This window comes from Amphichorda felina, assembly GCF_050947745.1.
Source record: "Amphichorda felina strain 45539 chromosome Unknown scaffold_5, whole genome shotgun sequence".
NCBI classification, from domain to species: domain Eukaryota; kingdom Fungi; phylum Ascomycota; class Sordariomycetes; order Hypocreales; family Bionectriaceae; genus Amphichorda; species Amphichorda felina.
Window position 1 is genome coordinate 1,976,606 of NW_028145045.1, and position 13,268 is coordinate 1,989,873.

A 13,268-nucleotide genomic window follows, 5' to 3' on the forward strand; every position below is an offset into this window, starting at 1 on the left:
ACAACTTTGGAGTCCGGGACCACTACAGGGAAAGATGTATCTGGGATAATTGGAATCACACGGCTCAGCAGTACCGCATGAAGCCGCGTTTCAATGGGATCATGACTATTCGTACGAATACTTGGGTACTTGCTTATTGGTCCCCCCCGCATTATTGGTACTAGTAAAACATGCATCCGCAGTACTACCTTCAGATAGGTAGTATCTAGCGTCAAGGTCAAGTTGGGTAGCCTCATTACATCATTAAGACACCATGTCGAGCGGCATCAGTACACGTCACCAACGCCCCCCATCATTCCTCCTCACAGACCCCTCAGAAACTTTGTTTACTTCCCCATTCCATCTAGACAGCGAGGCTACAGATTCAACATGTCTCGCGTGCTGATTGTAGGTGCGACCAGAGGACTGGGAGCAAGTCTCGCCAGGCAATACGCCTCGCGTCCCGACGTCACCGTGTACGGCACGACAAGGTCTGACTCCAATGGCGCACCCAAGGATTTCCCCGACAGCGTCAAGTGGCTCACGGGGATTGATCTCATGGACTCGGCCGTGGGGGACACACTGGTATCCCAGCTCCCGGACTCCAATAGCCCGCTGTCCGCAGCCGTAAGTACTATGAATACGAGGTTCCATGTCTACGGCTGCCGCATCCCGAGCTCATGACGGCGCAGATCGTCTCGGCTGGCTACTTCGCGACAGAGGACTTCACGGCCGACAGGGGCCCCGACTGGGGTGCCGAGCAGCGCATGTACACGACCAGCGCCATCGCACCCGTCTTCGTCGTCCACCGCCTCGCCCGGGCCGGGCTCCTGCAGCGCGGCGCAAAGGTGCTCCTTGTGTCGTCCGAGGCCGGGAGCATCACGCTCCGCCACGAGAGCGAGGGCGGCGGCAACTACGCGCACCACGCCAGCAAGGCGGCGCTCAACATGGCCGGACGCCTGCTCAGCCTGGACCTGAAGGGGAGTGGTGTCGTCGTGGGCATGGCCCACCCGGGCTTCATGCGGACCGAGATGACCAAGAATGTTGGGTTCGACAAGTACTGGGATGCGGGCGGCGGTAATGTGCTTCCCGTCTTGTGTAGAACTTTTGGGACTGCGCTGACTGGAGCTCTGTTTTTCTTTGACAGCGGTTACGCCAGACGAGGCGGCCAAGACGTTGGTTGAGTGGGTAGACAAGCTGGACATGTCCAAGACGGGCGAGTTCTGGGCCCCGAGAGGTCCCGGTGAGTGCCCTGATTAACTGGCCATGATGGGGTTATGCTAATGACGGACGGCCATGCCCAGGGGACATTGGCACAGCAGAGGCGGTGCTGGGGACAAATCTCTCCACGCCATTGAAGCTGCCGTGGTAGGCAACTTTCAAGACATGGGATCTAGGCGGCGGGCAGGCAGGCGCGGGCCCGAATACGGAGTGGAGCCCTGACCTCACTTGGGGAATTGGAATTGGGGAATTGGCCATATCGAGTGGCTAGAATGCACGAGGTCATTGGAATGCTGGCACTGCTGCTATTAAAAGTCAACTCGTATTGTGGGACGGCCCGTGCACGAATCGCGCCGAGAAGACGCGCCGCCAGATACGAGTACTACTATTCCCTACTAGTAGTAGCAAGTCGTGGTATTAGTATGCGTCGCCAAAGTCGAGACAGAATCTGGGCATCCATCTGGTGAGAAGCTTGGCTGCTGTGGAGATGCAGCGATAGTGACTTGGCGGTGAAGAAGCGAGGTTTTAGGGGTGCCGGGCCCTGGTGGTGGGCAGTGGACACCCCTTTACGGATACTATGGGCCCGTGGTCTTGAAGCCTTGCATATTGCTCTGCAGCATGGCACTCCATAACGTAAATGAGACCCTTGTGATCAAGGAAGGAGGGTTCACGGACACTCTCTTTCAACGTAATGCTATTTACTCCGCACTTTGGACTGCGATTCCAAATTATCGCTGCAGTATTTGATTTGTCCAGCCCGCCCGTTGCCTGTCAGATTCTCAATAGCATCATCCACTGAACTTGGTAGAACGTACGTATTGCCTACAGCTTCGGAGCGCGCTACGCTCGGGAGCCAGCAGCGCCGACGGGCTCATTAAGCCTTCGATGAGTTCGCAGTCGGCTACCCCACGTATGTCTTATCGATAGTGGTTTACCATGCATGCTCCAATCAGTATTATTGCCTATTATTGCCTAATACCTAATACTGCCTAATAATTGACATGCACTCGTAGGGTCCTGTAGGCATCAAATATCATCCAAGTTTGCGACAACCTGGCAGTCGGCTGGCAGACAGGAAGCGATTCTTTTCCTGCTGCCCCGCCACCGGACCACAACGCATTGCAGATCACAAGCCGAACAACCTGCTGTCCTCGTGCCAGTGACCGAGTGCCCGAGTGTGTCGCTGCCCCCGGCCACTCACCGACCCTTAAATCTCTACGTACGGAGTAGCACGAGTACTGAGTGCCAGAGTGGCATCCGTTCGGGATTTACGGCACTTGCTTCGCGCTCCCTCCGCACACGCGTCACTCCCATCGGCCGCCAGCCTGCCCGGTGCCAGACAGACTACCTACCAGTGGGCGTCCATGGGCCATGATCCACCAGTGGTCGATTGTGGTCCATGGTCCGTGCTAATCACAAGCATTTTATTAAACCTGGAGCTGCGGCGCTTCTGGCCGCCAGAGACGCCGGCGCCCAACGCCCCCTTTTTGGCGCGCACCAGTGCGGCAGTGCCACTGTGCCAGGCCCCTCCTCCCCCCCCCCTTCTGAACCCCAGCCCCAGTACTACACTGGGCAGTGGGCTGCTCATTGCCAAGCCCCGTTGGTGAAATGCGAATCCCTCTCCCCGACACCACTCCCCGACCCCAGCCAGCCCGTGGCCACCTCCTCTCGAGTTCCAGGTTAATGTTTGACTACTCATATTATCCTCTTTGACCACCTAAATTTTCGTGCCTCTCGGGAACCCAGCGACACCCTCGCCGCATCGCTTGATTAGGCTCGATTGCGACTCAGCACTCCAGTAGTACTTGCTACTTACCTACGGATTTCCCGGGCCCTTCTGGCATGACGCTAGGCCCTGGCTCTCGTCCCAGAGGAATTTAACTCGCCCGTCTCTTGCGACAATCGGCACCACAGCTTCCAACTCGCGGCAAACCACCACCTACCAACAACTCCCATCTCCCACCTCCCACTTCCCACCTCCCACCGTGGCAACCATTGTCTGTCAAATCCACCACGATGTCGGCCTCTGATGGGTTCCAGCGAGGTATGTGAAACACCCACGACTTCGATCCTCACACGTCTCCCCCCCACCCCCATGGCCATGATCCTAGGCCTCCTTACCTATGCACCACTCGTTGTACTTGCCCCCATCCCTCATGCCCCTCCCTAAGCGCTCGTCCATATTGCCGGGTCGGGAGGGATTCTTCCCAACCTGCCCGTCGAGGCAGAGGCCAGGGAGCTAGAGGCGCCCAGCCGTAAAGGGGGCAGTGACCTTGCGACCCTCGCTATCTTGAAAAGCAAAGAGCTAAAGACAGCCGGCATCATCGTCGATCCACTTTCTGTGCTGGCCCTACTGTGTCATGTCGACGAGATTGTCTCGTTTCACCCATGCCTATCCCTCCCAACCTGTCGTTTTCTCAGCGTCACAAACTGCACGCGCCCGCTCGCCACCTGCTGATCGCCTTCATACTAACTTGCAACAGACTCGCAGGCATCCGCCAGCCTGAGTATCAACCTCTCCTCCAATAACCCCTTCCGCAGAAGCGCTGCCTCTCCCGCCTCTCCCGCCTCCCCCTTCGATGACCCTCCGCCTCGCCCAGTCTCCCGGAACCCCTTCATCGACCAGCCACCTCCGCCCTTGAAGTCACCCGGGGCCATGTCCAACAACTCAGACACCAAGTCTCTCTCCGCTGAGGAGATCTTTGTATGCTCCCCGCTCCTAAACAACCCGAGCTTTGGGTCGCTGGTGACTGACTGGGCCATCCTTGTTGCAGAACTCCCTGACGCTGGACGATAAGAAGCCCGTTGAGACGACAATCGGTCTCCAGCTTCCAGCTTCTGTTACTGCGCGCAAAGGCGAGAACGTGCCCCCGACCGACCGCGACAAAGGGAAGCAACCGGTACGCCCTCAGGGCGAAGCTTTGAAGGGTCGTAGAATGCCGCCGCCGAGGAAGGGCCCATCACAGCGACGACCTCGGCGCAACTCGGACTCGTCTGTCCTCGATTTCGACTCGATGCCCCTCACAGAGGAGGAGAAGCGAATGATTGCCAGGCGTCGGGAGCGTGAGCGGCAGAAGCGAGAGACTCTTATCGATATCGATACTCCTGAAACATCTCGTGACAAGACAGACAAAGCAGACAAGTCTGACAAGACTGACAAGACGGAGAAACGCGAGAAGCGTCCGCCCCGCGAGGGCCGTGAAGGTCGTGAGGGGCGTGATGGCAAGCCAAGAAGCAAGTCTGGCCGGCCGAATCGGCGAGTGGACATTATCGATCAGCTAGATGCCACAGGCATCTATGGAACTGGACGTATGTTTTTGCCCTGGCGAATGAGATTCAGTTGGCGTACTGACCAAGACAAGTGTTCCACCATGACGGACCCTTCGATGCCCTCAACCCTCACCGGAACCGAAACACGAGTCGACGGGCACCCATGCAGGCTTTCCCCAAGGATTCGCTCAATAACTCCCTCGGCGGAGCTGGTCCCCTTAACAAGCAGGCTGATCACTCCACGTTCCTGGGGCAAGGTAACGACGAGGCATTCCGGGACTATTCCTACGGCACTTCCAAGGCCGCCAAGGCCGATGGCAATGTCTTTGACCCCGTAGCGCGGGGCGATATAATCCACGGCGACCAGAGCGTTGGCCTGGGGACATCCACCTTCCTGGAAGGCACACCTGCAGCTCGGACTGCCATCCAACGCACTCGCCAAGAGCAAGAACAAGACATGGCGGATGGTGGACTGCAGCGCAAAAAGTCCCTGGCTCAGAGGATCCGGCACATGAACAAGGGTCCCAGAGATTATCCTGGTCGGACCTCAACGCCCGATGCCTACAGTAGCAAGGACGTCACTAGCGCTGGCTCGGCAGAGGGCAATCCGTTCTTCGCCGAGTACGGCAAGGGTGAGGAGGGGTTCACAGTACGGGCTCGGGACGGCGCTATGTCCCCGAACAGCCCGCCGCGGCGCCGCGGCTCCAGCTCCGGTGGGGCCCTGGAGCGACGTGCAACTGCGGACGGTTCTTTGCCGTCCGACGAGCCTGCCAAGCCTAGCGGCTTCTTGGGCCGGATGAAGAGCTTGAAGGGCGGCCCCCGGAGACCATCTAAAACCCTCGATCCGACCCCAGCTAGCCCCCCTTCGAACCCTGGAACTGGGACTGCGATGTAGTTGAAGCAAACCGCTATGGCGTGGAATGAAACTGGGCTGTGACACCCTGTTTTGAGAGCTCTTGCAACAACGACAATAACAGCAAACTGAAGTGGGGGGGGAAGCCGGGGTCCAGTCCTGAGTGCTTGCTCGACATGAGTTCGCGGGGGTGAGGAGCAGTTGGGGCCGGCGAGAAACCTCAGCAGAAGCATATTGCTCCATAAATTAGACTTGGCGTTTTGGGATGTGCAGCGAGACAGAGGAGATGCCCATGGGGGAGGACAAGGTGCGGGTACACGCTCGGTTTCCCTGCTGCATGGGACTAGAGAATATCAACAGAAGACAATGTTCTCGGCTTGAGGAGAGGAGGCGATAGCGCTCCCATAGTGACCGAGTGAGACTGTGAGCCCCAATGTTAGCAAACACGCTTGTTGTCTGAGGCCTGGAACCGTTTTGGAGGGAGAGCATTTGCGTTGGGAGTGTAGAAAGTGTCACTTGCACTGTTTATACTTTATTATACCTGTAGGCAGATTGGTAGGAGAGTCGTGAAGTCAATACCTTGGTTGGATCGTGCCAGCCGCTGTGAAGTCTACGCGTAGTGCTGGGTGTCTTAGTGCTGCTCGCCTTAGTCATACATCATCCATACACGTACCTACTCGTACAACCTCTCTCTCTCGTCGTGATGGAAGGTAAACCTTGACTCGACGCCTCAACTCGACACATACACGGTCCCATGGCAATGATCATCAAGCCATCATGGAGCTATCAATTCCATCGTATCTGACGGGTTGATCTCAATGGAGGACGAGAAACGGTTGAGTCAGCCAGCCGTTAACCCAGCTCTCATTCTCATTACTGCCACTTTTCACTCTCATTTTCACCCTCATCACCTATCCCTCTCATGGCCGACCCGCTACCTCGGGGGTCTCAGGCGAGCGAGTCCCATTTCACACTAGAGCCCATTCCGGCGACCGTTGTTGCTGAAAATGAAACACGACGGCGAGATGGGAACCGGCAGCTCGGGCACTGCCGGAGTGGGTGCGCCGAGATCGACGACTACGTCCTCCTTGGGGGGTTGGAGCGTGGGAGTGTCGTGGGTGTGAGCGCTGAGAAGGAAGAGTTTGGCGTCACGGTGAGTTCTCTTATCTACCTATCATGAGGCGCAGCAAAACTGGTACTGACCAGCTATGTCGTTCTCCTAGTTGGCAGTGCAGTTCCTGGCCCAAGGGCTGCGCGACGGCGTGGTCAAGACGGCGCTCGTCATCACGCCTCGTCCGGCAGGCGAGCTGCTCAAGGCGCTGAGGGACGGGATCCGCGCTTCCATAGAAGGGCCACCCTCTGACGCGCAAGTTAAGCAGCATCTTGACAAGGTGATGCTGTCGTGCGTCTTCGACATGGACGGCGTGTGGGAGGTCCTCGCCGACCTCGATCGTCCGCCCGCTCCGCCATCACCACCGGCCCTCGAGATTCAGGACAGCCAAGATGAGGATGATGATGCCTCGCCGCCTCCGCAGCAACAGCCTCAGGAGCAGAGCAAGACCTCACCGGACATCATCATCATCACACATGTCTCTTCCCTCCTCACCAGCCTCTTCACCCACCGCTCCTCCTCCGCCGCCCACTCCGCCCTCCAGCTCGTCTCCTCTCACCTCCGGCACCTCTCGCGCACGCTTCCCTCCCACCCCCTCGTCCTGCTCCTCAACAGCACCACCTCCACCACATCCCCTTCCAACCCGGCCAGCAACACCACCAACAGCGGCAGCGGCAGCGGCAGCGGCAGCAGACCCCTCGACCCGATTCTCCGCTCCGTCTTCAACCCGCCGGCCATTCCGGGCTACCCCGGCGCCGCGCTATCGCGGAGGAACAAGCCTACCTTTGGGCTCGTCTTCACGCAGATGCTAGATATGCATCTACTCTGCACGAGGATCCCTCGATCGGCTACGGACGCGAATCAGATTTTCGCGCCCCAGGGGCAAGGGCAGGGGCAGGGGCAGGGGGAGTATGTTACGGTGGTGGAGGTGCTGTTGGATGAGATGGGTGTATGGGAGCAAAAGCAGAAGAGGGGAGTCAGGGGAAGCAGGGAGCAGAGATGGGGCGCGGTGGAGGTGAAGGATAGGAGGGTCGTGGATGCGTTTGCCAATGGGGATAAGGGGAAGAAGGAGTACGGGGAGGTTAGGCCTACTGCAGGATTTGGAGGACCTCGAGTGTGAGGCGATATACATATGACATGGGTGATGATATCTCTCAATAACTGCATACAATTATATGTAAACAACCGCCCGAGTAGTATCCACGACACGAGGCCACGATGCCATGTAACTCAGAATACCTCGTCATATCAACGCTCGGCCCCGGATTACAGGATCCAACTTTCCGCTCTCATCTGTCCAACGCTCTGCCTCGTTCTTGCGCAAAGGAGATAAGGAAAAAGAAAAAAAAAGCAAACCACGCTGGGCTGGAAAACGCCCCAGACGTCTTGTCGTCTCATACACGCCCATTATGACTCGGACACTTCGTAAGAGGGAAAGAAAAGGTAATGGGAAATTGCCCCCTCGTCTTGGAAATCTGAACAAAGCTTGCATCCGTATCCGCAGATGTCACCTCCGGAAATGGGGACGTTTGTGGCGCAAAAACACTTGGGTGTGGAACACGACTGCATGCCATCGGGTCTTCCAACGCGACCGTTTCGGTTGCTAGACGGCACGCTGGCCTCCCGCACCGGGCGGCGCTCCCTATCGTAGTTTCGGGCCTCCGCTGGCCGGAGGCGATTGTGCCCCGGTCGTGTCGGATCGCTGGTTGGTCGTGTTCTTCCAGAAATCAAGAGCCTCGACCACGTCCTCTCCCCGCTCATCTTCGTACGCGAATAGAATCTGCGGTCTAGTTAGCATCGGAAACGGGGGGTCGAGTCGTGCCATCTCATCAAGGGCACTCACCTCATGGGTACTGCTATGGAGCATGCGGATATTCTTGTGCGGCACAATATGGACCGCACCATTCTCGATATTGCGCAGCTCGATAAAGTTTGGCTCAAAGGCAATAATCCAGGGGTAGCTCAGCGCAAAGTTGATCGGAGTGCCCTCCCAGTCAAGCCGCCATTCTGGCCGGGCCCGCCAGCCGTTGCGGTTGACAAAGAAGGAGAACTCGGAGTAGTTGAGCAAGAATTCGCCCTCAAGTCGTTCAATGTGGATGGGCTTGACGCCTTCCTTGCGGGCGACAAAGTCGAGCGACGTATCCGCCTGGTCTAGTAGCGACTGTGTCTCGAGCGTCTCGAGCGACACAACCTCGAATCCCCTCGCGCAAGCAACGCAAAGCTTGGACTTGAGGAAATGCACCGACGTCGACTCGGTGGGGATGTAGAACTCCTTGAACGGCCTGAGCTCGTCCTGCCCGCCAGCCATGAACTTGCCAAGACCCTTCTGCTTCTTCGCCTTGGTCATAGCATCATTGGGCTCGAACACCTTAATTGTCGTCGACAAAGCCGAGGACTTAACGCAGCAGACAAGGTGTCGGCCTAGGCAAATGCCGGTCTTGAAGAAGCTGCAGTGATTCTGAATCTTCTTCGGCCGCTTAGAGAGGGCTGGCTCGTCGGGGTTCAGCGCCGACAGCGAATAGGAGAGCAAAGTCTTGTTGGACAGGACCAGCAGGAGTTGATATTCCTCCAAGATGTCGATCTGGGTGACGCTGGTAGTCTCCAGGACTCTCCTAGGAACTTGGTTTGTGTTCTTGCGGTCAGCCACGTAGATGCCGTTGTCCGTGCCAAACAGGAGTTTGCGGCCGCCATCTGCGAATGTGTTAGTGAGGCCCAAAGTCCGCGGGACAAGACCGAGCATTGCTTACCGAAAGGTGTCACGCAGTTGATGTGATTTGTGCCGACAAAGAAGTTGCTGGAGATGACAGTGGTGTTGAAGAAGTCTGCCCGAGCACGGAGACGCTGCTGTGCGCTATCGATATACTCGAGCCACTTTTTTCGTGCTGCCTGGTTGGAGGCATAGACTGTCAACTCGTATCCTGCCTTGCCCAGATGGCGGAAGGTAATTGGCCATCCATCTCCCCTCTTGTTGTCGGGGTTTGCAGCCCTGATTGAGGGTATCAAGCTTGATGATGCGCGCTTGACTCCCTGCTGGGGGATAACCTCGTCCATTTCACGGATGGAAAGGAGTTCAAGCGGAATCGGCCTCCTGTAAGCCTTGACTTCCTCATTCTTGCCGTTCTGCTTGATCCGAACTAGGAGCACAGCATGGTCAAAGAGGAAGGCCGTGATTTCTGAGGGATCGGTAGGCGACTTCTTGAATTGGCTCTTGAAGACCATTTCGCGCCCTTCCTCGGTTAGCCGCAGATCAACTCTTTCATTAGGCCTGAATCGAAGCTGCTCTTGCAGCTTGCGAAGATTGAACCGGTTCTCTGCCTTTCCTGACTCGGCGTTGACCCTGCTAAGGAGATCCCTGATCATGTTTAGAACTTTGGGAATGTCTTCCTTGTCAGGGTTACCGTCTTCGGTGTACTTTAGAACGTTCTCGAGCAGTAGAGGGTAACGAGCCAGTCGCGTGGTCGGTTTGGTGAGGTAACCATTCAACTCAAGCTTCCGAGACTCCTTGCGGCGTTCAATCTCGTCCACAAACTTGGAGAAGTATGGGTTTGTCGAGCGCTCATTCTCAAACTCATACTTTCCTTCCAGCTGCCTGCTACCGTAAAAGATGAAAGGCTCGAAATGGGGAACAAAATCGAGGAACTTGTCACCGATGTTGTACACCACTGGCTCCTTCTGCTGTCGAGCGGTCAGGGCATTCGCAAAACGGGAGCTGACCGCATGTATGCTAGGATGATCGATGATGTTGCTGAAGATATTTTTGACCACCTTCTCTCGGCGCTGTGGTGGGATGGGAGATGCCTTGGTACGCAAGGGCCCAATCCAAAAGTCGCGGAGGTATTCCAAATCCTTGACGAAGTCTCGCTCGGTGTAGCATATCTCAGAAATAACTTCCTGCCTCTTCTGCTCTTTTTCCGAAACCTTCTCCGCAATCTCCTTGGGTACCGAATTGATCCAGAGCTTCTGCTCATCAGTCTTATCAGCCTCATCGTCGTTGATATTGGCAGACTCGGGCTTGCGCAAGCCGGGGTTGATCTTGAGATTGAGCCGGGAGACCTGCTCCAGCCGGCGGGGGCACGCGATGGAATAGCAGAGTTGATCCCGCGTGCAAGTGGGAGAGTAGCATTCGGATAGGAGAACAAAGACACCGTTGACGGTCGGCTTGTCATCTGTCTGCTCCTCCATCACATTCTCCCTGAATTGGTACATTTCAGATTGCGAGTCTCTCAGGCGATGCTCGTATGTCACATCGTGAAAGAACTTTTGTGCATCCAGAGAGCGACCCAGAAGCAGGGCGAGGTTGCGGTCGGTGGTCCTAATGATGTAGGAGAGCACATCCACGGCTTCGGATCCACTGAAGGCATTCTTGTACGTCAGTTCGTTCTTGGTCCGCTCACCAGTAATTATCTTTCGACGGAAGCATTCAGCCACCTTGGAGAGCATGGCCGGGTAGACAAGAGGAGGTCGAATCTTGGTAGCTGTGGGTGGGCGTTCACTCTCAATCGACTTGCTTCTAGATTGTCGAGAAGCAACGACCGTGCCAGCGTCAGATTCTGAGGCCGTGATTGTCGGCGCAATGGTAGAGGCCATCGACATTGACCTAGCATGGTCGGCACCTGCAGTAGAAGACGCCATGCTCATAGTTCTAGTCTGCGCACCGGGCGCCTGCGGATATCCACCGTTAGGTGTAGCATACCCATTCGAGGCGGGCAGCTCTGCAGGTGCACGCCTGTTGGGAATAACCCGACCGCTCATCGTCTGGTGGGGGTCCCGATCCTGAGGATGATAGGATCCTGTCATGGACATAGAGCGGTCCTCGTGACGCTCTGGGACGACTCTTCCCTGGGCAGTCGTTCTGGATTGCGTCTGATGAGAGTAGGGGGCATGCCGGAAATGGTTTGCGGGTGGCTGCTGATACGAGCTCGGGGGCGGGTTGTACATTTGTGGCCGGGAAGAGGAAACCATGGACTGCGACCGGTAGGGGTCGTTGTTCATCGCCTGGCTCTGGCCGCCTCCCTGGTAAGGTCTCTGAGGAGGATACCTCGCCCCTGCCGCCTGAGCAGGTGGCCCGCGTTGATCCATCCGCGGCGGCGGCGGCCCTTGGGGTCCAGGATAGGGACGTCTCAGTTGCTGCTGCTGATGCTGCTGCTGCTGCTGCTGCTGCTGATAGTGCGAGTATTGCGGCTGTGAAGATCCCTGGTATCCCCCAGACGGCGCTCGTTGGCTTTGGTAGTAGCCATTGGGCACGCTGCTCGAGTCCATAGTTCGAGTGCGGTGGCCGCCTGTCTGATCGTGGTCGCCATAGTACCCCGGGTACGGCCGCTGTGGCGGTGGGCGCTGCATTCCCTGGCCATGGGAGGACATAGTCTGGGTCCGACCTTGATCTGGCACCGGGCCCATTGAGGACGATGTCATGGTCTGGGTTCTGCCTGGGGGCGGAGCGGCACCGAAAATGTTGGAAAAGGCAGCATCTCGCTGGGAGTTACCGGAGTCGGGATAGCCGCCTCGTGGGCGCTGGGGGGCTGCTCGGGGATCATAATGGTAGTCCGCCATCTTCGAGGGCTGCAGGTAGCGAAAAGCCTCTTGTTAGGCGGCGCCGACCCAGTAAAGGGAGGGGAGGGGAAGCGCAAATGGGCGTGGCAGCACGCACTGCAGCGAAGCCTCAGAGGCCGCTCTCGACCTCAGGGCACAAAATGGCCCGTCGCAGGATGAAGCGTCGACGTCGACGGAAGTGCCGCCGTCGGTCGACGCGGAGAGGATGAGGGATGTCTTGGGTGCGGTGTCTCGTGATACGTCCGTCCCTTGGCTCTGGACTGCTTGAGCCGCACGGCCCTGCCCTGCCCTGCCTTGACGGGTGGCAGAAGGACTAATAAGGCGCTCTTTCGCTCAGGAGAAGCCGTTTCGGGGTGTTTGACGGGGTCGATCGTCGAGGCGAGGAGGCGGGTTGTCGAGATTCTTTGCCTCACAGCCACTGTCCGAGGATAGAGGAACGTGCGTCGCAGAGATGAGGCATCAGAAACCAGAAGCGGGCTAATGAGCAAGCCGATGGATTGGCTATCGCAGGCGGTCGTCGACGGCTCGAGGGGTTGAGGGATGGAGTGATGCTAGAGAGCGACGCACCACCGGACAGGCAGTATTGTAACTTCTCTACCTGAGACTTGTCACTGCTCGGGGATAGGTTGGCAAATGGGTGGTGCCAGGTGGGTTGGCGGTCTTAGTGACGGGCCTGGAGTAGTGACACTTAGTGCCGCAGGTAGGGAGACGCCGGGGTCAGTGGCTACGGGGCTGGCAGAAGGCGCTGGAGGTACTTCAAGCCGTCGGTGCTGGTGGGAGTACTTATCTTTGCCCGCCCCAGCTTGAACCAGCCGTCAGACTTTGGGTGCAAATAAAATCGGATTGTTCTTTATGACTGGCGGGTATTTAAGACGGAACAGCCATTTGGCTTTTTACCGGCCAAGCGCAGAAAGCTGCTTGGTTCCCTGATGATGCTGCTGAGCAAGCTGTCGTATGCGCAAGGTACATGTGCCAAAGTAGGAACGTTTCACCAGACGGATGCATTGCCCACGCCGCATTGGCGGATAAGATGCGGATACTCCGTATTCGTACCTTGGTAGGTACTTGCTGGGAGCTCAGGAGTGGTCCGACCCGCGTCAAGAGACCATGTTCGCCTGAGGGTTCGGCTTCAAATTTCCCAGAGTGAACAGCTATGCATTCCATAACATACTGGTAGCAGTAGCCATCTGCGGCGGGAATAACGTTGATTTTGGCCGTAGCACGTTGACGGTACCTCCGGCAAGCTAGCCGTTGAGGCCAACTCCCCTGGCGCACCTGGCGTAT

At 57.2% G+C, this 13,268-nt stretch overlaps 4 protein-coding genes across 4 annotated transcripts; 3 read left to right on the forward strand and 1 right to left on the reverse strand.

The window, feature by feature from the left end:
- Nucleotides 1-369: 369 nt before the first annotated feature.
- On the forward strand, nt 370-1,239 carry ACO1O0_005470 (uncharacterized protein; the record flags this gene model as incomplete). Its single annotated transcript, XM_083194891.1, has 3 exons — nt 370-606; nt 657-1,056; nt 1,127-1,239. 3 exons carry the CDS (start codon nt 370-372, stop codon nt 1,237-1,239), a joined length of 750 nt encoding a protein of 249 aa, XP_083049804.1.
- Nucleotides 1,240-3,216: 1,977 nt separating this feature from the next.
- Nucleotides 3,217-5,365, forward strand: ACO1O0_005471 (Pal1 cell morphology protein-domain-containing protein; the record flags this gene model as incomplete). The annotated part of the gene is made up of 5 exons (XM_083194892.1): nt 3,217-3,244; nt 3,372-3,574; nt 3,692-3,904; nt 3,975-4,509; nt 4,563-5,365. 5 exons carry the CDS (start codon nt 3,217-3,219, stop codon nt 5,363-5,365), a joined length of 1,782 nt encoding a protein of 593 aa, XP_083049805.1.
- An 880-nt stretch (nt 5,366-6,245) lies between these two features.
- Nucleotides 6,246-7,554, forward strand: ACO1O0_005472 (uncharacterized protein; the record flags this gene model as incomplete). The annotated part of the gene is made up of 2 exons (XM_083194893.1): nt 6,246-6,476; nt 6,547-7,554. The coding sequence occupies 2 exons, from the start codon at nt 6,246-6,248 to the stop codon at nt 7,552-7,554; spliced, it is 1,239 nt and encodes a 412-aa protein (XP_083049806.1).
- Nucleotides 7,555-8,076: 522 nt separating this feature from the next.
- ROM2 (CNH domain-containing protein) lies at nt 8,077-11,968 on the reverse strand (the record flags this gene model as incomplete). Its single annotated transcript, XM_083194894.1, is given in 4 exon segments — nt 8,077-8,214; nt 8,278-9,125; nt 9,182-11,906; nt 11,918-11,968. The coding sequence occupies 4 exon segments, from the start codon at nt 11,966-11,968 to the stop codon at nt 8,077-8,079; spliced, it is 3,762 nt and encodes a 1,253-aa protein (XP_083049807.1).
- Between the last annotated feature and the right edge of the window lie 1,300 nt (nt 11,969-13,268).